General features: G+C 36.3%; 1 protein-coding gene and 1 pseudogene across 3 annotated transcripts in view; one reads left to right on the forward strand and one right to left on the reverse strand.

Annotated features, from left to right (window-relative positions):
- The window catches only part of RNF103 (ring finger protein 103), an 87,336-nt gene that overhangs the window by 45,005 nt on the left and 19,057 nt on the right, over window positions 1-23,274 (forward strand). For 2 of the 3 annotated variants that reach the window (XM_008700096.2, XM_008700093.2), the window contains 2 exons: window positions 10,988-11,048; window positions 22,639-22,818. In XM_008700096.2, coding sequence (XP_008698318.1) covers window positions 10,988-11,048; window positions 22,639-22,818 — 241 coding nt within the window. The remainder of the gene's footprint in view (window positions 1-10,987; window positions 11,049-22,638; window positions 22,819-23,274) is intronic. The other variant, XM_008700094.2, reaches the window with a different exon arrangement.
- On the reverse strand, window positions 8,340-10,954 carry LOC121101008 (annotated as a pseudogene).

Consider the following 23,274-nt stretch of genomic DNA (forward strand, 5'->3'; position numbering starts at 1 on the left):
GACACAAGACGACTGAAAAAAGAGCAGTCTGGTAAATGCCCTTTCCCAAAGTGGGACAAGGTTCTAGTAAGGTTTGTTTCACTGAAGAATAGGCCTTTGTTATGGAAAACAGTCTGTGCATATTTCAGAATGGTTATTTCCCCCTCCTTCTGTCAGAAACACAAAGGTGGGGGGACTTCTGGAGTTCCTGGAGGTAAAACCCATGAAATTGTGGTGTCCTGTAGGAGTTTCATTCTCATGGTGATCTGTACTCAACCTGTAGCAACTAGTCAAAATTACCACTTAAATGTTCCTTCCAGTGTTCCAGGTAAGCAGATCTCAACTATGATTCTCTGTATTCACCTCTCTTTCCACATTTCAGGATAGCAGTTTGCCCTGTAACCTTGGTTTTCTGATGAGTCCGAGCAAATTTTAGTCATAGGACAGGAATGATGGCTTCTGAGCTCTTTGTATGTCAGAGCTGAATCTGAAATTTGTCTTCTTTTTTTTTTTTTTTTAAGATTTTATTTATTTATTTGACAGAGAGAGAGAGGCAGTGAGAGAGGGAACACAAGCAGGGAGAGTGGGAGATGGAGAAGCAGGCTTCCCACTGAGCAGGGAGCCCGATGCGGGGCTCGATCCCAGAATGCTAGGATCATGACCTGAGCCGAAGGCAGACACTTAACGACTGAGCCACCCAGGCGCCCCTGTCTTCATTTTTGAATAATATTTTCACTGGTATAAAATTTGGGATTGAGAAAATTTTTTCTTGCAGTATTTTAAAGATGCTCCATTTTCTTATGATTCGTGTAGTTTCTTTTGAGAAGTCAGATGTAATTCTTTTTTTTTGTTGTTTTGTAATTAATGAGTATTTTTTTCTCCCTAGCTGGTTGAAGATTTTATCTGATTTTCATTTTATTTTATTTTCTAAAAGATTTATGTATTTTAGAGAGTGGGAGAGAGCGTGCATGAGTGGGGGAGGGGAGGGAAGAGGATGAGGCAGAGGGAGAGAGAGAATCTCAAGCTGACTCCCCACTGAGTGTGGAACCTGACATGGGGCTCGATCTCACAACCCTGAGATCATGACCTGACCTGACCTGAAACCAAGAGTTGGAGGCTTAACTGTCTGAGCCACTCAGGCACCCCTGATTTTCAGCGTTTTAAATATAATGTGTTTAGGTGTCTGGTGTCATGTCACATTCTATTTTTGTTTGTTTTTTATATTTCCCTTGCTTTGGATTCTCTTAAGCTTCTTGGATCTGTGGTTTGATATTTTTCATTATTTTTTTAGTTTGGTAACTTTTATTGAGTACAGGTATTTGTTGATTCTTTCCTCATCTGTGTTCGATAAGCCAATGAAGACATTCTTTGTATGTGTTCAAATTTTTTTCTACCATTTCCAATTAAGACAAAGTGGATATGAACTCCCATTGTTCCTGTGGCTCCTGAGGTTCTGTGCTGTCCAATAACCCATACTCGGACTTCATCAGTTTATTAAAAATTTTAACTGAATTTTCCTTAATTGCCTCTAAGGTATCTGCCATCCCATGACACAGATCATTTAGTGTTCATTGTTTAGTATTCATTATTCCCTCTCTTCTTGAAAGTGAGTCTTTGTTTTGATTTCATTTTGACAGCTTCAGGAAAAGTTATTTTGTAGTTCATCCAATGTGTCTTATTGAGAGTCTTTGCAGCTCTCTGTATCTAGGCAGAGATGGATTCTCAAATTCTTTTTGAAAATTTCCCTCATTAAATTAGACCAATTAATTTCCAAAATTTTTTATATTTTATTTTTTTTAAAGATTTTATTTATTTATTCGACAGAGATAGAGACAGCCAGCGAGAGAGGGAACACAAGCAGGGGCAGTGGGAGAGGAAGAAGCAGGCTCATAGCGGAAGAGCCTGATGTGGGGCTCGATCCCATAACGCCAGGATCACGCCCTGAGCCGAAGGCAGATGCTTAACCCCTGTGCCACCCAGGTGCCCCCCAAAATTTTTTAAATGAATTAATTTATTATTTATAGAGAGCACATTCTAGCAAGGGGAGAGGGGCAGAGAGAAAGGGGAAGAGGGACTCCTAAGCAGGCTCCGTGCTCAGTGTGGAGCCTGGTATGGGGCTCAGTCCCATGACCCTGAGATCAGGAGCTTATACAACATCAGGAGTTTCACACTTGACTGGCTGAGCCACCCAAAAGCCCCTAGACCTATTTCTTAAGTGTCTTTGTTTAAATTTTTATTTTTTCTACAAGTGTATATTATATCCTTCTCCATTTTGCAGCCATTTGTACAGTTTTCTTTCTTGGTATTGTTTTCCTATTGCTACCCTATCTATGCTATATATTGGATCCTTACAGGGAAATGTATGACTTATGACACGGAGGTCTTTTTAAGAGACGAAAATCTATTTTTCTCTAAGTCAAAAAACTTGTGACTTTATTTTGCTCTGGTTTGGAAATAAGTGTAGGTAATTCATCAATTGTTATTTTTCCCTGTAATGAAGACAGATTGACTTTAATCTTCATTTATCATTTGTTATGCATTTTAATTTTTTCAACTTTTTATTTTGGAAGAAGCTGATTAAATGTCAGTTATGAAACTGCAAACAAAATTTGGGTTTAACTATTTTAAAGTTTTGGGTGATTGTATAATAGAAGGGAGTGTGGTATCTAAAACAATTAAAAATAAAGAGATTCAATGAGTCTTCCTAATATTATGAGATAGAATTTTAAAGTATTTCTTCCAAACAAAGATGATTTAAAGCACTTACAAACTGGGTCTTTAAAACATTCATAAAACAGCCTTATATTTTAAATTTTTAATTGAAATATAGTTGATATACAGTATTAAATTAGTTTTAGGTATACAACATAGAGATCCAGTGATCAGCTACGTTATGAATATCCATGATAAATGTTTTACAGTATTATTGACTGGATTCTCTATTGAACTTTTCATTCCCATGACTTACTATTTTATAACTGGAAGTTTGTACCTCTTAATCCCCTTCACCCATTTTGTCCATCCCCCCCACTCCTCTTCCCTTTGACAACTACCAGTACTCTATATTTATGAGTCTGTGAGTCTGTTTCTCTCTTTTTTTTTGTTGTTTTGTTTTTTAGATTCTATCTATAAGTGAAATTATGTGATATTTATTTTTCTTTGGCTTATTTCATTTAGCAGAATACCCTCTAGGTCCATCCATGTTGTCACAAATGACAAGATTTCATTCCTCTTTACAGCTGGGTAATAGTCCATGTGTGTGTGTATATATATATATGTCATCTTCATTTATTTATAGATGGACACTTCCATATCTTTGCTATTATAAAGAACACTGCAATAAACATGGGGTATGTGTATCTTTCTGAATTAGGGTTTTCATTTTCTTTGTGTAAATACCCAGAAGTGGGATTGCTGGATCATGTGGTAGTTCTATTTTTAATTTTTTGAGGAACCTCCATACCGTTTTCCATTGCAGTTGCACCAGTTTACATTCCCACCACAATGCATGAGGACTTCCTTTTCTCCACATCCTCACCAATGCTTGTTTCTTGTCATTTTGATGTTAACCCATTCTGACTAGTGAGGTGATAACTCGTGGTTTCGATTTGCATTTCTCTAATGATTAGCTATGTTGAGCATCTTTCGGCCATCTGTATATCTTTGGAAAAATTCTATTTAAGTCTTCTTCCCATTTGTTAATCAGATTATTTGTGTTTCTGGTGTTGAGTTATAGGAGTTCCTTATATATTTTAAATATTAGCCCTTATTGGATGTATCATTTGCAAGTATTTTCTCCTCAGTTGGTTGCCTTTCCGTCTTATTGATGATTTCCTTCATTGTACAAAAGCTTTCTAGTTCAATATCATCCTAATTATTTATTTTTGCTTTTGTTTCCCTTGCCTGAGAAAAATGTTGCTGTAGTCGATGTCCAAGAGATTACTGCCTAAAATTTTCTCTTAGGAGTTTTATGGTTTCAGGTCTCACATTTAGGTCTTTAATCCACTTTGGGTTTATTTTTGTGTGTCGTGTAAAGAAGTAGTCCCAGCACCATTTATCGAAGAGATTGTCTTTTCTCCATTGTATATTCTTGCCTCCTTTGTCATAGATTAATTGACCATATATCTCAGGTTTATTTTTGACCTCTCACTTCTGTTCCACTGTTCTGTGTGTCTGTTTTTCTACCAGTGCCATATTGTTTTGTTACTCTAGCTTTGTGGTATATTTTTAAAATCCGGGATTATGATACCTTGAGCTTTCTTCTTCTTTCTCAAGTTTGCTTTGGCTGTTCAGGGTCTTTTGTGCTTGCATACAAGCTTTAGTATTAGTTGTTCTTGTTCTGTGAAAATGATGTTGGTATTTAGTGGGGATTGCATTGAATTTGTAGATTGCTTTGGGTAGTATGGACATTTTAGCAGTATTCTTCCAATCCAGAACCTGATATTTTTTCTTATTCTTTTTTATCTTACGTGTTATTTTTAAAGAATATTTCTTGAAATAGGTTGTATTGGCACATAAAATTCAAAAGGCAGCAAAGTCTATCCTTAGGTATACTAAAAACTAAATCTCCTTTCACTCTTGTTCACAAATTATTCATTTTCTGTCCTTGAAAGCAGCCTAGTTACTATGGATTCTCCTGTTGTTATTCTATAATATATGAACATATAAATATCTCTCTTTCCCTTTTTCCACATCTTTTTCTCCCCTTCCCCGTTCCTTCCTTCTCTCCTTTCTCCTCTCCCTCTTTCTCTAACATATGTCATACTGTAAATGTCCTTTACATTGCAATTTTCATTTATATTTTGAGAATTAATTCCATGGGTAGTCTTCATTGCATTGTTTTTTTCTTTTTAGTTAGAGCATAATGTCAGTTTATGGAAATTCTCTAATATGTTTAGTGTTCTTTTGATATACGTTAGGTTATTTCTAGTCTTTTGCTACTGTGAACAATGCAGCAATGCATTTTTACAAAAGTCATTTCACCGTTGCCATCTGTTAGATTGAGTACTCGCCCCTTAAGGATTATGAGCAGTTAAGCACTGTAATGAGAAACTTAGAAACAGTTTTTTTTTTTTTTTTTAAGATTTATTTTTAGAGAGAAAGCGTGCACACATGGGGGGAGGGGCAGAGGGAAAAAGAGAGAGAAACGCGAGAAGACTGCATTGAGCATAGAGCCTGACATGGGGCTCGATCTCATGACCCTGATGTCACAACCTGAGCTGAAACCAAGAGTCACATGCTTAACCGACTGTACCACTTAGGCACCCTGAAAATACCAGTTTTTAATGACTTTTATTTTGAGCATCTGGATTTATTTAAGCAAGGGATAACCTTAAGTTGAAAGACAAACTGTTAAGAAGCTATCTATTTATTGTTATAGTTATTTATCTTTTTGAACTACAATTTTCTCAATACTGGACATGTAAACAAAATATGGAAATAAATTGGATACTAAGGTTAGTATAACACTTTAACAACTCATTTAAAATTTTATCTTTCTTCAAGACAGATAAGCTATTTTCATTTACTTTATAGTAGTAAAAATTTTCAATCTGATCCTACGTAAGTGTATACTGTCATAATACTTCCTGTATTTGTGGAGTTCCACGTTAGATTTATTTGAAAGATTCTGTTACTAAAAACAAGTTTAAAAATCACTGCACTGGTTCATTCTGCCTCGTTTTAAGGTTTGAATTTGAATTGTGAAACTTATTAACATGTGGTTCCTGGAATTCTAGTAACTGCTACAGGTTTGTAGTCCCCATGGGTGCATTGCTTCCAGCTGATTGGCTGTCCTCGGGGATTAGCAGTTGAAAGCATTAGAAATAATAGGAGCTAATCAGTACTTTGACCCATGAGAATAAAAATCTAAAATTTATGTTTAGCTTTATAATAAACAGTATTAGGAGTAACTTGCTACCTTATAAAACTCACTGCTATAATAGGTGATAAATATTTTTTCCTTTTTTGCTTTCTTTTAGCGTGCATGTGGGTGGGGTGAAGGGGAGAGGTAGAAAGAGAGGGGTAGAGAGAATATTAAACAGGCTCCATGCTCAGTGTGGAGTTGGATCTCACAACCCTGAGATCATGACCTGAGCTGGAATCAAGAGTCAGATGCTTAACTGACTGAGTCACCCAGGCATCCCAGTATTTTTTCTATAAACCTGAATCAAATAACTTTCCCCATCAGTGTTGCTAGTTCAAACAAAAATTATTGAACCAGATTGTTTTTGTACCCCATCCTTTGGTCTGTAGGTAAGGACACTATTTTACTTAGGTCCCTTAGTGGTGTTTGTTTTCACTCTGATTAAAATGTTATAGTCCCCTCCCCCCCCCCACCATAGTGGATAGTCACAGGGTTCCCTTGCAAACTTTTCGAAGTCTGCTCGAAAGTCACCTTAGCAATTGAGCTTTCTTCTATTACCCTATATGAAATAACAAACCTCCCCTCCACTGCCCTCATCCTATTTTCCTTGCTTCATTTTCTCCCTAGCACTCGTTTTGTGACAGAGTATTACTTGCTTATTTACTTACTTTGTTTCATTAGAATGTAAGTTCATAAGGTGGAGTCTCTGTGTCCTGCTTCATCACTAGCACATTGAGCAGATGCTCAGTAAACATTTGAATTGTATGAGTCTTGGATTTTCTTTCCTGCTGGTTCTGAAAGTTCTGGTTAGATTATAACAGTGTCTTCAAATGTCTTCATATATCTCCTGAAATAATTTTGACTACTTGTGTACCCTTTTGGACAGTCATAAATCAACATTTAATATTTTTTTATCGTAATTTTACGTAGAGTTGCACAGGATGTAATTTTTGGCATATTGTAAATATTGTAAAATTGTTACATCACTGTTTTAAAAGTATCACAGCAATTTGATTCCCATCAATATTCATTTAAAACATACATGCACACATTCTTATTTATAGTGAAACATTTTTAATCATTCTCTTTCTTGAAAGGAGAAATGCCATTTACTTCCATTCCATTTTCACCATATGGATTTCTCCTAATGTAGCACTTTTATGCTTGAAATAATTTAACAATCATCCTATTATACGTGGAACAAAATACCGTACATACCTTTTGTGATAAATACACTCAGCAAACTAGGAATAGAAGGGAACTTTCTTAACATGATAAAGGGCATTTATGAAAAACTACAGCTAATTTTATAGTAAATTGTGAAAGACTAAAGCTTTTTTTTCTAAGATCAGGAACAAGACAAAGATACCTGCTTTTGCCACTACTGTTCAGCATTGTACTAGAAGTTCTAGCCAGAGCACTTGGGCAAGAAAAAGATATAAAAGGTATCCATATTGAAAAGGAAGAAGTAAAACTATCTCTTTGCAGGTGTCATGATTCCGTATATAGAAAACTCCAAAGAATCCTCATGTACAAAATACTTATAAGTGAATTCAGCAAATTGACAGGTTTTTAAGACAAGCATAAAACAATTAGTTGTGTTTTTTTACACCTGCAATGAAAAATCGAAAAAGGAAATAGAGGAAAAAAAATCATTTACAAAGGTATCTAGAAGAACAAAATACTGAGGAAAGAATTTAACCAAGGAAGTGCATCACTTGTACACTGAAAATTACAAAATATTGTTGGCGGAAATTTCAAATTCATGGCTTGTGAAACTTAATGCTGTTATGATGGCAGTACCACCCAAAGCAGTCTGCAGATTCAGTACAATGCCTGTCAGAATTCCAAAAGAAATAGTTAACCCTCAAATTCATATGGAATACAGCTGGCCCTGAATAACCAAACAGTCCTGAAAAAGAAAAAACACATTTGGAGGACTCAGAATTCCTAATTTCAAAAGTTACTGTGAAGCTATGGTAACGTTAACAGTGTGGTATTGGCATAAGGATAGATATATAGACCAGTGGAATAGAATTGTGTTCAGAAGTAAAGCCATACATGTATGGCCAGTTGATTCTCTGTGAGGGTGCTAAGATTCATTTAATAGTGGAAGGATAGTCTTTTCAACAAATAGTGCTGGGATAAGTGGATATTCACATGTAGAGGAATGAAGCTGGATCCCTACATCATTCCATATACAGAAATTAAAGTAAAACTCTTATTAAACCATAAAACTCTTAGGTAAAAACATAGGGGTAAATCTTCATGACCTCCTATCTGGCAATGGATTCTTAACTATGACACCAGAAGCACAACCACCAAAAGAAAAAAAACAGGCAAATTGAAAATCATCAAAATTAAAGCTTTTGTGCATCAAAGGACATGATCAAGAAAGTGAAAAGATAGAGAATGGGAGAATTTATTTGTAAATGATGTATCTGATAAGGTTCTGCTGTCAGAATGTATAAAGAACTCATACAGCCAGCAACAAAAAGACAATTAAAAATGGATAGACATGAATAGACATTTCTCCAAAAAATGTGTTCCAGTGGCCAAAAGGGACATGAAAAGATATTTAACTGCATTGGTCTTTAAATAAATGCAAATCAAAGCCATAATGAAATACTGCTTCAGTTGGTCCAACAGATTGACTATTAATAAAAAATTGGAGGATAACAAGTATTGGCAAGGACGTGGAGAAAAAGAATCCTTGAACATTCCTGGAAGGAATGTAAAATGGTGAAACTTCTTTGTAAAATAGTTTTGGAGCTCCTTGAAAAGATAAACATAGAATTACCACATGACCCAGCAATTCTACTCTTACTGGGTACATATTCCTAAGAACCGAAAATAGGAATTCAAATAAATACTTGTATACAAATGTTCATAGCAGTACTATTCACAGTAACTAAAAGATGGAAACAATCCAGAGGTCCATTAAAGGATGTATGAATGAACAAGTTGTGTTGTGTACATACAATGAATGTTATTCAGCCACGAAAAGGACTGAAGTATCGATACATGCTACAACATGGATGAACCCCCAAAACACTGTACTAAATGAAAGAAGCCAGACACAAAGGACCATATATTGTATGATCCCTTTTATATGAAATAGTAAAAATAAGCATATCAAAAGAGATAAAGCAAATTAATGGTTGCCAGGGAAGGGGGACTTAGAGATTATTTAAAGAGTATAGTGTGTTCTTCTGACATGTTAATAAGGTTTTGAGACTAGAGAGAGTTGATGATTGCACAGCATTGTGTAGGCATTAAATGCCATTGAATTGTATATTTTGAAATGGCTATTTTTATGTTATGTGCATTTTACCTTTAAAAATTTATAAACCTAATGTTAAAATTTTAAAAAATATATCCATATGATTTTAAGTACCTTAATATTTCTTCTGGTTGGAGTTACTACAGCTGTTGCAAAGTAAATTTTTCTTAGATTTTGTTAAATAATGATTTTAATGAAATCATTAAAAAGTGAAATTTATTGGAGGTATACTTTCTCTTAATGGTATAGATTTTTAAAAAATATTTTATTTGTCAGAGAGAGAGTGCACGCACACGCACAAGCAGGGGGAGTGGCAGGCAGAGGGAGAAACAGGCTCCTCACTGAGCAAGGAACCAGGTGTGGGACTGGATCCCAGGATCCTGGGATCATGACCTGAGCCTAAGGCAGGCACTTAACCTACTGACCTACCCTGGCATCCCAGTTGTATAGATTTTTTAATGCTGTTTAGTTCATGGGCCCATGGATGAATGCTACAAGGTTCAGCATCAATTCTGTTCCTGTTCTGTTATTTTTAATTTTAAACCCCGCAGTCATTGTTTATTATAAAGGTGAATCCTGATGCTTGTGGTGGGCTTATTGGTTGGATTTCTGGTAGTGATCACAGGCAAATTTTTTGGATTTGCAGTGATGGGGGTCAACTACCAGCAGCATCTAGTCATACCAGATGAAGATGTCTTTAATCTTGGAAGCCTAACCACCTGTTTCTGGTAACAGGCCTCCATGGCTTGGAGGTGGATTGAATATGTGCCTTATGACCACCACCCTTCGTACAGACTGAGGGGTCCATGCCAGCTAATCACCGTTTGCCCAGAAGCAGAACAGGTTTCAGTAGCTTGTACTGCAGCGTGCATGGTTGGATCATCTCCAGGGATCACCCATTCACCTAATGAGGCTGTTGCCCCATTTGCAGTGTGCCACAGCTGTGACCATCTTCCTGCCTCCAAAGACCTGCACCAGCTGCAGGGAGTCTGTGGACCGCATGGCTGTGGGCCCAGGCAAGAGATCCTCATCACAAGCTGCCACAAGTGGAAGAAAGCTCTGTTTTATGTTTTATTAGACTCCAGTACTGAGAAACATTGTTAATATTAGTAAATAGATGGTAATGGAAGTTCTGTCATCGTCACTCAGTTCTTTGAAATTCTGTGTCATATGGCAAAGAGCGTATAGTTATTTAATGTAAATTTAGTTTTAATGATTATCAGTTCACAACTCAGATTTTCCTTCAGTTTCTTTTGAAACTGAGGAATTAGAAAACACTTATTTGTAAGAATTTGATAGTCATTAGAGTAGTTCAGTGCTTTCTCAACAGCTACACTGGTATTTCCATTTGGCCCTATGTTTAGTGCTTTAGAAGTTTTTGCCTCTGAGGGAACTATATCATGGTAATAGACAGGTCAGAGGAATTTCTGTCTTCTGTAAAGTGAAAAAGCATTATTGTTAAAAAGGGGAAGGAAAAGGTGAACTGTTAACATAGGCAGAACAGGTTTTGAAATAGGTTTCAAAAGATTTTCAACTTTTAAACATAGCTTTTTACTATGCCCATGCACCTCTTGAAAAATGTTTATATACCTATAGGGTCCTGAACTCTGAGGTCTTGTATAAAGTACTTCTGACTGCCTGCTTTCAGATAAGAATCTTTAAATAGACTGGGACTTCTGTACTGTGAATAAAAAGATGAAAAAAAAAAAAAAAGAATTTGGCCCTAAAGCTTTTGTTTGCAAATAGATTTATTTATTTTTTTGTCTGGAATAAATGTAGAATTCATACAAAATTCTTTAAAATTTGGTGAATTAGGAGTGTTGGCTTTTCTTATAATTATTTTCTAAAATTTTTCCCAGGTCAATGAATGGTCATTGAAGATAAGAAAGGAAATGAGAGTTGTTGACAGGCAAATAAGAGGTAAATTATAATTTTATGTCTCCTATTCCTTACCCTTTTGGTAATTTTGTATTAGTTCATAAAAATAAACTGCATCTACCCATTGTAAGACATAGTTTATTCTTAGATTATTTATAGTTGTCCTAATTATTTTGCTTTTTAATCATTATAAGAAAAACCTTTACGTTTTATAAAAACTATATCTTTCCTCTGGCCTGCAATTCAGCTCTGCAAGGGGAAGAGACCGTATTCATTTATCTCTGGTTTCCTAGAGATCAGGTTAGTGTTGGAAACAAAGCAGGTGTTCATGTATTGTGATAGGCAAAATAATGGCCTTCCAAAGATGTCCACATTCTAATCTCAAGAATCTGTGAATATGTTACCTTATGTGGCAAAGGGGACTTTGCAGATGTGATTAAATTAGGGCTCTTCAGGTGGGAAGATTATGCTAGGTTGTCTGGGTGGACCCATGTAATCACAAGGGTCTTTACAAGAAGGAAATAATATGTTGAGAAAAAGTGAGAGAAGAGGAGATGTGACCATGGAACCAGATGTTAGGGAAATGTTCTTTAAAAGTGGAGGAAGAGGCCATGAGCCAAGGAATGCAGTTGTCCTCTAGAAGCTAGAATAGGCAAGAAATTGATTCCTCCCTGAAGACTTCCAAAACACAGCCCTTCCAACAGCTTGATTTTAGACTTCTGACCACCAGAATTGTAAAAGAATCAGTTGTGTCGTAAGCCATTGTAAAAAAAAAAGAACTAAAGAAATCTCTTCTACTTATAAAGAAATGTTTTATGGAATTCAGATTAAATAAAGTGTGCATAAGTAAGGAATACAATCCCATTTTCGTGACTAATTGTTTATCTTAGCATGGCTATAAAGTGAAGAAAATATACTTCTAGATAAAGTTGATTATTAGGAAGTACAAACTTAAAATTAAGGTGACTTGCACAGAGATATTGTAATGTTTAAAACTTTTATGATTTTTAACACTTTCATGATTGGAGAAAAATTAATACCATAAGGATATTTCAGTATCACTCCCTTAAGAAAGGAATTGGAGAGGGCAATTCTGTTCCCAGCCATGATGGAATAATGTTTTTGAACTTGCACTTTCACTCCCATCATAAATAAAAAACTGGACAAAATCTGTGAAACATTGGTTTTCAAACCTTGGACAACTGACACTGAAGGATTTTGATTACTAGGAAGAGGGANAGAGTCTTAATATGGTCCTGATTTTCCACCCTGGAGAAACTTTCTGGATCATAGCACATGGAAGAAGGTTCTAAGCAGAGCAAGGTGGTCTTGGGGTTGAGGAGACAGAGATCAGGATTCAGGGAGGCTATAGTCTCTGGAATTTGTGGGGCATAATATCAGAGAGAAGGGTAGTACTCAGAGAAAGAGCCCTAAATGTCTACACAGTGTATCATTGAGTCTTTAGCTGAATACTAAGCTGTGCAGACTTAGAATGAGATTTCAAGAGGTTAGGCAAAGAATAATTACTGGGGACAGAACAAATACCAGTGCACTATAAGCTAAACAATTCTTAGAGCTAACAAAGAATTGAGGGATGGTTGAGTTCTGATCAGACACAGGAAAGAGACATTGTTGAACATTTTGGACATTCAGTAGAGAACCCAGAAAGATCATGCCTTTACTATTAAGGCTAAGGTAGGCCTAGATTAAAGGTTACCATAAGCCCTCACCAACAAAGCTTAAAAACAGTTCTTGAAAGCTGATCTGCCGACAGATTAGCTGCCTGTCAAAATAAAGCTGAACACTCTTTAAAGGAAGACCCAAGAAAAGACCCTGAATCACCAAGGGAATGTTGAAAAAGAAAACTAAAGCTGGAGGCATCACAGTGCCTGACTTCAAGCTGTATTACAAAGTTGTGATCATCAAGACAGCATGGTACTGGCACAAAACAGACACATAGATCAGTGAAACAGAACAGCCCAGAAATGGACCCTCGACTCTATGGTCGACTAATCTTCGATAAAGGAAGAAAGACTATCCAATGGAAAAAGACAGTCTCTTCAATAAATGGTGCTGGGAAAATTTTATAGCCACATGCAGAAGAATGAAACTGGACCATTCTCTTACACCATACACAAAGATAAACTTAAGATGGATGAAAGACCTCAATGTGAGACAGGAATCCATCAAAATCCTAGAGGAGAACACAGGCAGTAACTTCTTCAACCTCGGCCACAGCAACTTCTTGCAAGACCCATCTCTAAAGGCAAGGGAAACACAAGCAAAAATGAACTCTTGGGACTTCATCAAGATAAAAAGCTTCTGCACGGCAAAGGAAACAATAAAACTAAAAGGCAGTCTATGGAATGGGAGAAGATATTTGCAAATGACATTACAGATAAAGGGCCGATACCCAAGACCTATAAAGAACTACTCAAACTCAGCACCCCAAAAACAAATAATACAGTCAAGAATTGGGCGAAAGGCATGAACAGATACTTCTCCAAAGAAGACATACAAATCGCTAACAGACACATGAAAAATGCTCCACATCACTTGCCATTGGGGAAGTGCAGATCAAAACCACAATGAGATACCACCTTATACCAGTAAGAATGGCCAAAATTAACAAGACAGGAAACAACAAATGTTGGCAAGTATGTGGGGAAAAGGGAACCCTCTTACACTGTTGGTGGGAATGCAAGCTGGTAGAGCCACTCTGGAAAATAGTATGGAGGTTCCTCAAAAAGTTAAAAATAGAGCTACCCTGTGACCCAGCAATTGCAGTACTGGGTATTTACCCCAAAGATACAGACATAGTGAAAAGAAGAAGCACGTGCACCCCAGTGTTCATAGCAGCAATGTCCACAATAGCCAACCTGTGGGAGGAGCCAAGATGTCCTTCAACAGATGAATGGGTGAAGAAGATGTGATTCATATATACAATGGAATATTACTCAGCCATCAGAAAGGTTGAATACCTACCATTTGCATCGACATGGATGGAGCTGGAGAGTATTATGCTAAGTGAAATAAGTTAAGCATAGAAAGACAGTTATCATATGGTTTCACTAATACATGGACTATAAGTAATAGGGCAGAGGACAATAGGAGGGAGGGAAGGGAGGGAAACCTGAATGGGAAGAAATCGGAGAGGGAGACAAACCATGAGAGACTCTGAGCTCTGGGAAACAAATTGAGGTTTGCAGAAAGGAGGGTGGTGGGAGGATGGGGTAACTGGGTGATGGGTATTAGGGAGGGCACGTGATCTGATGAGCACTGGGTGTTATACACAACTAATGAATCATTGAACATCATGTCAGAAATTAATGATAAATACTATATTGGCTAATCGAACTTAATAAAAAAATACATTGAAAGTAAAAAAAAAACAAAACCCCAAAATTCAGACACTCAAAAATGAAACATTCAGAGTGTCCGACATCCAATGAAAAGAACTAGAAAGAAGCAAGATATTATGACCCAAAATCAGGAGAAAAATTAGGCAATATAAATAGACCCAGAAAAAACAGATGATTATTAATAAGCAGACAGGATTTAAACAGCTATTATCAATATGTTGAAGAAGTTAAAGGAAAACATGAACATAATGAGATAAATAGAAGATGTAGAAAAGAATAAAATGAAACTTATAGAATTTAGAAATAAAATGAAATAAACCAAATAAAGTGAACACTGAGCTTAACAAGCAAATAAGGCAGTATAAAAAATAGGATCAGTGAAATTGAGTAGTGCAACTATCTAAACTGTAATACAGAGGGGAAAAAAATGGATATGAACACAGCATCAGTGACCTGTGGAACAATATCAAGTGGTCTCGTGTCATCTGAGTCTCAGAAGGGGAGGAGTCTGGAAAAGATCACATGAAATAGTAGCTGATGAAAACTAAACCCACAGACCCAAGGAACTCCGTGAGCTTAAAAGAGGACAACACAGGGGCGCCTGGGTGGCACAGCGGTTAAGCATCTGCCTTCGGCTCAGGGCGTGATCCCGGCGTTATGGGATCGAGCCCCACATCAGGCTCCTCCGCTGGGAGCCTGCTTCTTCCTCTCCCACTCCCCCTGCTTGTGTTCCCTCTCTCGCTGGCTGTCTCTATCTCTGTCGAATAAATAAATAAAATCTTTAAAAACAATAAAAGAGGACAACACAAACAAAACCATACCAAGGCATGTCATATTCAAATTACCGAAAGTTAACAATGAAGAGAGAGAACAGTCAGGAAAAAAAGACACGTTCAATACAGAAAATGATGAGGATGAGGATGAAAAATTTCTTTCAGAAGCAGTGTAAACCAAAGCATCTTTAATATGATGAAAGAAAAGAACTTGACATTATCCTAAAATTCTATATCCAATGAAAATAGCATTCAAAGGTGAAGGTGAAATAAAGATTTTTAAACAAAAAGCCGAGAGAATTTGCTGCCAGGAAACTCAGGTACACTCATGTTCATAACAACATTATTCACAGTAACCCAAAGGTAGAACAACCCATATGTCCAGTACAAGAAATGTTAAAGGAAGTTGTAAGCTGAAGGAAAATTACACCAGATACAAACTGGGATCTACCCAGAGGCATGAAGCATGCTGGAAATATTAGGTATGTAAGTAAATATAATATTTTTTCTTTTTAAAGTTTCCTTTAAACATTATTTACTGTGTTAAGTAAAAATAATGTGAGGCTTATAACAGGTAGAATTAAACTGTATAGTAGAACAAAAATTGTGGTGTCATCTTTAGAAACTTTGTGAATGCAGTTAGTGTCCCACAAGCCTTGTTTATTCCTGTTTCGTGCTTTGCTCATTTTATTTTGCTTTATTATTTGCTCATTTTATACATTCTTATTTATCTTATGAAATTATCTTTAAGCTCTTTCATGATATTTCCTATTATTTTTCATTTGTGGTAGTTTATTAGTTAACTAACTCTACAACATGGTATCAGAAAAAGATCATGGGTTTTTGGAGTCAGCCCTACCATCTATCCCTATTAAAATTCTCTGAATCTCATAGAATTATGACATTTAAATTTGCAAATGTATGTAAAGTGTTTAGGCCAGTACCTGGCATAAAGTAGGGTTTACTACACTGGTGATACCAAAAAAAGGGGGGTACATTAGACAAAGTCTGACTTTGAAATAATGCGATTGCTTTAAATATTACTTGCATTTGAAGATTTATCATAAAACACTTTTATTGTCTTTCATTTGGCTTTATATTAGCAGTCAAGGTGAATAGATTTTTTTTTTTTAAACCAGTGTGAAAACTAGAACCTGCAAAATTAACCTATGATCTTGAAGTCAGGATATTGGTTACCCTTGGGGGCATGATGAATTAAGGTGGACATAAAGGGACCTTTGTAATACTTTGTTTCTTGATCTGGTTCCCGGTTATATGGGTGTGCTTACTTTGTGAAAATTCATTTAGCTCTACAGTTATGTATACTTTTCTGTGTGTATGCTATACTTAAATAAAAAGTTTAAAGAGAAAATAGTAACCTCAAAAAAGCAAAGTATAACTATAGGTAGTTCTCATCTTCTCGTGGAGGACTCGAGGTATTCCACATTTTTAGCTTTCAGTTAAATGTGAAACACATTTAGAGCACTCATGATAGGCAGTATTGGTATGAATTTAGATCATTTATATTGCCCCTTTCCTCAAATGAAAATAGCTTGGTTTCTACATCCCTCCCCCATGAGTATAAAGGTAATAATATGCATATTGATGCAGAAAAGTATAAATAAGAAAGTTAAAATCACCCTGAAATTCTCCCAAAGATAATACCATAAATATTTTGGTAATCATCCTTTCAGATATGTCTGTCTATACTTGTATTTACACATAAATATTTATGAATGGCTTATACTTTTCTTGTTGCGGTTTCATTAATCTATTTCTTATTACAATAAAGTATATATAACCTAAAACTAATCAGTTTTAAGTATATAGTTCAGTGGCGTTAAGTACATTCACATTGCTGTGGAACCATTACCACTGTCCATCTCCATACTTTTCCTTCATCCCATACTGAAACTCTGTACCCGTTAAATAATAACTCACCATGTCTCCCCCACCACTCCACCCCTGCAACCGACACCAAATCCCCTGGTAACCACTATTCTATTTTCTGTCTATGTGTATAATTTGACTATTATAAGTACCTCATATAAGTGGAATCAAAGAATATTTGTCCCTTTGTGCCTGGCTTATTTTACTTACCATAATGTTTTCAACGTTCATTCATGTTGTATAGCATGAGTCAGAGTTAACTTTTTAAGATTGAAATACTTCATTGTATGCATGCTTCATTTTGTTTATTCATCTTAATATGGACATATGGGTGCTTCTGCCTTTGGGTTATTGTGAATAATGTTGTTCTGAACATGAGTGTACATGTATCTGTTTGAATCCCTTTTCTCTCTCTCTCTCTCTTTTTTTTTTTTTTTGGGTACTGTATACCCTATAGTGGAATTGCTGGGTCAAATGGTAATTCTATATTTAATTTTTGAGGAAACACCATAATGCTTTCCATAGCACACTGCACCATCTTACATTCCTAATATCAAGGGCTAAGACATTCAAAAGCAACCACATATATGGCAGAATAGAAAAGGTCACTGTGCACACCCAGGTCAAGCTACAGGTCTGCAAAGACCTGAGAAGACTTTAAGTTTACAGTGTAGGTTGATCCCCAGCACAGAGATACCCTGCAGCAGTAAAAACAGAAAAACAGCAAACCCTGGTGAAGTGGGACAGTCTGACTTCAGAGTTATGAGATTCAAGTGTCTGATTTTCAACAACAGCAAAATCACAAGATGTACAAACAGGAAAGTATGGCCCATCCAAAGGAAAATAAATGAACAGAAAATGTCCCTAAGACCAGATGACTGTTTATTCAACAGATACTTGTGTTCTAAAGATGTGCAAAGAGCCAAAATAAAATGTGGGCAAAGTCAAGAAAATGAAACATGAATAAAGTGGAAATATCAATAAAAAGAGAAAACATGAAAAGACACCAAAAAGAAATTCTGCTGAAAAGTACAATAACTGAAATGAAAAATTTATTAGAGTTACTTGAAAGCAGATTTGAGCAGGCAGAAGAATTAGTGAACTTGAAAATAGTACAGTTGGAATTATCAAGTCTGAGGAGAAGGGGGGAAAATTGAAGTAAACTGAGCCTAAGGAATCTGTAGGACACCATGAAGTGGACCAGCATACACTTTGTGGGAATCCCAGAAGGAAAATAGAGAAAGGGGCAGGGAGATGATTTAAAAGACTAGTGACAGAAACATCTCAAATTTTATGAAAGACATGAATATAATCATCCAAGAAGCGTCACATATTCCAAATAGTGTATACTCAAAGAGACCAATGCTCATTATAATGCCACATTATAATATCAGACTTTATTTATTTTTTCTTAAAGATTTTATTTATTTATTTGACAGAGATAGAGACAGCCAGCAAGAGAGGGAACACAAGCAGGGGGAGTGGGAGAGAAAGAAGCAGGCTCATAGCAGAGGAGCCTGATGTGGGGCTCGATCCCATAACGCCGGGATCACGCCCTGAGCTGAAGGCAGACACTTAACCGCTGTGCCACCCAGGCGCCCCATAATATCAGACTTTAATATAGATAATGTTTAAAGCAGTGAGAGAGGACTTACCATATAAAAGGATCCGTAGTAAGATTTTCAGCAGATTTCTCACCAGAAGTGTTGAGGGCCAGGAGGCAGTGGGTTAATATATTCAAATGCCGAAAGAGGAACTATCAACCAAGAATCTTATATCCAGCAAAACAAGGGAGAAATCAAGGCATTCCTGGATAAACAAGCTGAGAGAGTTTGTTACCACTAGACCAGCCTGGCAGGAAGTGCTACAGGGTGTCCTTCTGGTTGAAATTAAAATATGATAGTAACTTGAAGCCATATAAAAGAATAAATACCTCTGTTAAAGGTAAATACATGGGCAGTTATAAAAGCTAACATTTTTGTAAATTCAGTTTGTAACTCCATTTTTTTGTTTCCTACATGATTTAGGAGACTTGGGCATTTGAAAAAAATATATTAGGCTATGTTTTTGAACTCACACTACAGAAAGATGTACTTTTGTGACATCAGTAACTGAATGGGGTGGGGACAGAGCTGTATAGAAATAAAGTTTTTATATGCTTTTGAAGTTAAGCTCATATAAATTCAAATTAGTATTATAACTTTAGTATATTAACTGTAATCCCTATGGTAACCACTAAGAAAATAGCTATAGATTATACAGAAAAGCCAATGAAATAGGATTTGAAAAGTTTCACTATGAAGAAAACAGAAAAGAAGACATTAGTGCAGGAAATGAAAGACAAGAAAGTTGTAAGGCCTACAGAAAAATTGGCAAAATGGCAGAAGTAGGCACCTTCTTGTCAGTAATTAAATGTAAATGGATTAAACTCTTCAGTTGAAAGAGCTTAACAAAATTGATTTTTTAAAAATGATCTTACTCTATGCTGTCTATAAGGCACTCACTTTAGATCCCAAAGTACAAATAGGTTAAGAGTGAAAGTACAGAAAAAGTTGTCCCATGGAAATGGTAACCAAAGAGAGTGGAAGTTGCTATACTAATATAAAACAAACTTTAAATCAAAAAGATTATCAGTCAAAAAGACATTCTATATTACTAACAGTTTCAGTAGAATAAGAGGATATAACAATTATACACATATGTGCACCTAAAAACAGATTGTCAAAATATGTGAAGCAAAAATTGACAAAATTAAAGGGGGAAATAATTCTACAATAATAATCGGAGACTTTAATAACCTGCTCTCAAAAGTGAATGTAACAGTCAAGGGCACCTGATTGGCTGAGTCGGTTAAGCCTCGATTTTGACTCAGGTAATGATTCAGGGTTGTGAGATCAAGCCCCAAGTCAGGCTCCACGCTCAGTGTGGAGTCTGCTTGAGATTCTCTTTCTCTCTGTCCTTCTGCCCCTCCCCCCTGCTCATGTGTACGGTCTCTAAATAAATAAATCTTTTTTAAAAATGTGAATATAACAACCAGACAGAAGATAAATAAGGAAATAAGAGTACTTGAACAACACAATGAATCAACTAGATCTAATAGACCTCTACAGAATACCCAACAACAGAATACACATTTTTTTGAAGTGCTCATGGGACATTCTTCAGAATGGACCATGTGTTAGCTCAAAATTCAAGTCTCGGTCAATTTAAAAAATATATAAAATATCTTTTCTGACTACAAGGGTTGATTAGAAGTCAGTAGAAGAAGGAACACTGGAAAATTCACAAATATTAGAAAAATAACACACTCTTAAAACAACAGATGTGTCAAAAAAATTCACAAGGGAAACTAGAAAGTATTTAGAGATGAGTGAAAACCACAACACAATGTATCAAAACTTGTGCTGTGTAGCAAAAGCAGTGCTCAGAGGGAAATTGTGGCTATAAAAATGCTAATATTAAAAAAGAGGAAAGATCTCAAATCAACCACCTCTAACTCTACATCTCCCAGATTGAGAAGAACAAGAAACTACCTAAACCTGGCAGAATGAAAGAAATAATAAGGATTAGAGCAGAGAGAAGTAAAATAGAGAATAGAAAAACAGTAGAGAACAAGAAACCAAGAGTGAGTTCTTTGAAAAGACCAACAAAATTAACCAATCTTTGGCTAGATTGAATAAAAGTGGGAGGAAAGAGAAAGGACTCAAGTCCCTAAAATCGTAAATGAAAGTGGGAGCATTACTATGATTCTCCAGAAATTAAAAAATATATAAGGGCACTGTGAACAGTTGTGTACCAATGAATTGGATAACACATTTTGAAATGGACAAATTCCTAGAATCACAAAACCTACCAAGACTGAAAGTAAAGAGCAAATCTGAACAGACTTGATTGAATCAGTAATAAAAAAATCTCCTAACAAAGAAAAATTCTTGACCTGATGTATTCACTGGTGATTTCTACCAAATATTTAAAGAACTAACCCCAGTTCTTCTCATACTTTTCCAAAAAATTAGGAGAAAACATTTCCTTAGTTGTTTTGTAAAGCCATCATTACCTTGATACACTACAGGAAGAGAGAACTATAGACCAATATCCCTTATGAACACTGATGCAGAAATTTTTTTTTTAAAGATTTTATTTATTTATTTGACAGAGAGAGAGACAGCCAGCGAGAGAGGGAACACAAGCAGGGGGAGTGGGAGAGGAAGAAGCAGGCTCCCAGCGGAGGAGCCTGATGCGGGGCTCGATCCCAGAACGCCGGGATCACGCCCTGAGCCGAAGGCAGACGCTTAACGACTGCGCTACCCAGGCGCCCCTGATGCAGAAATTTTTTAAAAATGCAGACAATTCAAAAGGATTATATACCATGACCAAGTGGGATTCCTGGAATGCAAGGATAGTTCAATATATGTAAATCAACCAATGTAATATAGTACATCAACAAAATAAAGGAAGAAAAACCACATGATCATCTCAGTTGATGCAGAAAAGCATTTGACAGAATTTGACACCCTTTTATGGTAACATTCAACAAACTAGGAATAGAAGGAAATTGCCTCAATATAATGAAAGCCATATGTGAAAAATCCACAGCAAACATTACACTCAGTGGTGAAAGAAGAGTTTTTCTCTATGATCAGGAACAATGCAAGGATGTCTGCCTTTGGCTACTTCTCTCCAACAGAGTACTGGAAGCTCTAACCAGAGCAATTAAGTAAAAGAAATAAAAGGCATCCAGATTGGAAAGGAAGAAGTGAAATTACCTTTTTGTATTGATCTTATGTGTGCGTATAAACCCTAAAGATTCCAAACAAATCTATTAGTTCTAAAAAAACTGTTTTGTTAGAACTAATACATGAGTTCAGCAAATTAGCAGGATACAAAACACACAAAAGTCGGTAGCATTTCTGTACACTAACAGTGAACAGTCTGAAAAGGAAATTAAGAAAACAATCCTATGTATAGTAGCAACAAAAAGAATGAAATCCTTGGAATTAACTTAGCCAAGGAGGTGAAAGCCTTGTACAGTGAAAACTAGAAAACATTACTGAAAGAAATTAAAGATATAAATAAATGGAAAGACATTCTGTGTCCATGGATTTGGAGTACTTAATATTGTTAAGATATCAGTAACACCCAATCTGATCTGCAGATTCAATGCAATCCCTATCAAAATCCCAATGACTTTTTTTTTAGAAATAGAAAATCCACTTAAAAATTCATATAGAATCTCAAGGAAGAGCTAAAACAGTTTTGAAAAAGAACAAAGAGGACTCACACCCTCTTATTTCAAAACTTACTATAAAGCTGTAGAAATAAAACCAGTGTACTACCTGCATGAAGACAGTCATAAAGACCAGTGAATGTTTTCCTTCTATTTTTAATTTTTTTTTAAGATTTTATTTTTAAGAAATCTCTACACTCAACATGGGGCTTGAACTCACAACCCAGAGATTCAAAGGCTTCACTGACTGAGCCAGCCCGCTGCCCCTGTTTTCCTTTTAATAGACGCACTTAGATCACCGTAAGAACAGATTTGAGTGCCAATACATGTCCCGATTTACCTTGAATTTTTTGGTGTTTTGTGTTATGTTCCAAATTTAGATATCCAAAGAGAAGAAGAAAAAGTGAAACGGTCCGTGAAGGATGCTGCCAGGAAGGGTCAGAAGGACGTCTGTGTGGTTCTAGCCAAGGAGATGATCAGGTCGAGGAAGGCCGTGAGCAAGCTCTACGCTTCCAAAGCCCACATGAACTCCGTGCTCATGGGGATGAAGAACCAGCTGGGTAAGATGGCGGTTACCTTCCTGCCCCTCGTCGGCGCTCATGCGCTCGCTCTTGTTAGCAGCACGGGCTGCTTTCCTTGAGTAGGAGAAACCGTCTCAGCTCTGGTTTGTACTCTTTATATTGTCTTCATTGGAGTGTTACGCAGATGCAGAATATAATTACGACTATCATTTTATGATTCGTTTTCTTTCGCCTGTGTTGTTATAATAATGGCATATCAATCTGCTTTACTTAGAATATTATCCATTATGTGAACAGTGTTGTAAAGTGACCTGAGCGTTGACTCATGGGAGTAAGAAGTGCGTTGGAGGAGGCAGAAGAGCATTCCCTCTGTCCGGGTGCAGAGCACCCGAGGCAGAATTTTAAAATAGTCCATGTTTGTCTTTGGCTTTCACCCACCTCCTTTTCTGCCGTATCTCTGGCGGTCTCCCCAGTGCTTCCTTACATCTTAGGAAT

The sequence above is a fragment of the Ursus maritimus genome, unplaced genomic scaffold (genome assembly GCF_017311325.1).
Source record: "Ursus maritimus isolate PB19 unplaced genomic scaffold, ASM1731132v1 scaffold_6, whole genome shotgun sequence".
Classification (NCBI taxonomy): Eukaryota; Metazoa; Chordata; class Mammalia; order Carnivora; family Ursidae; genus Ursus; species Ursus maritimus.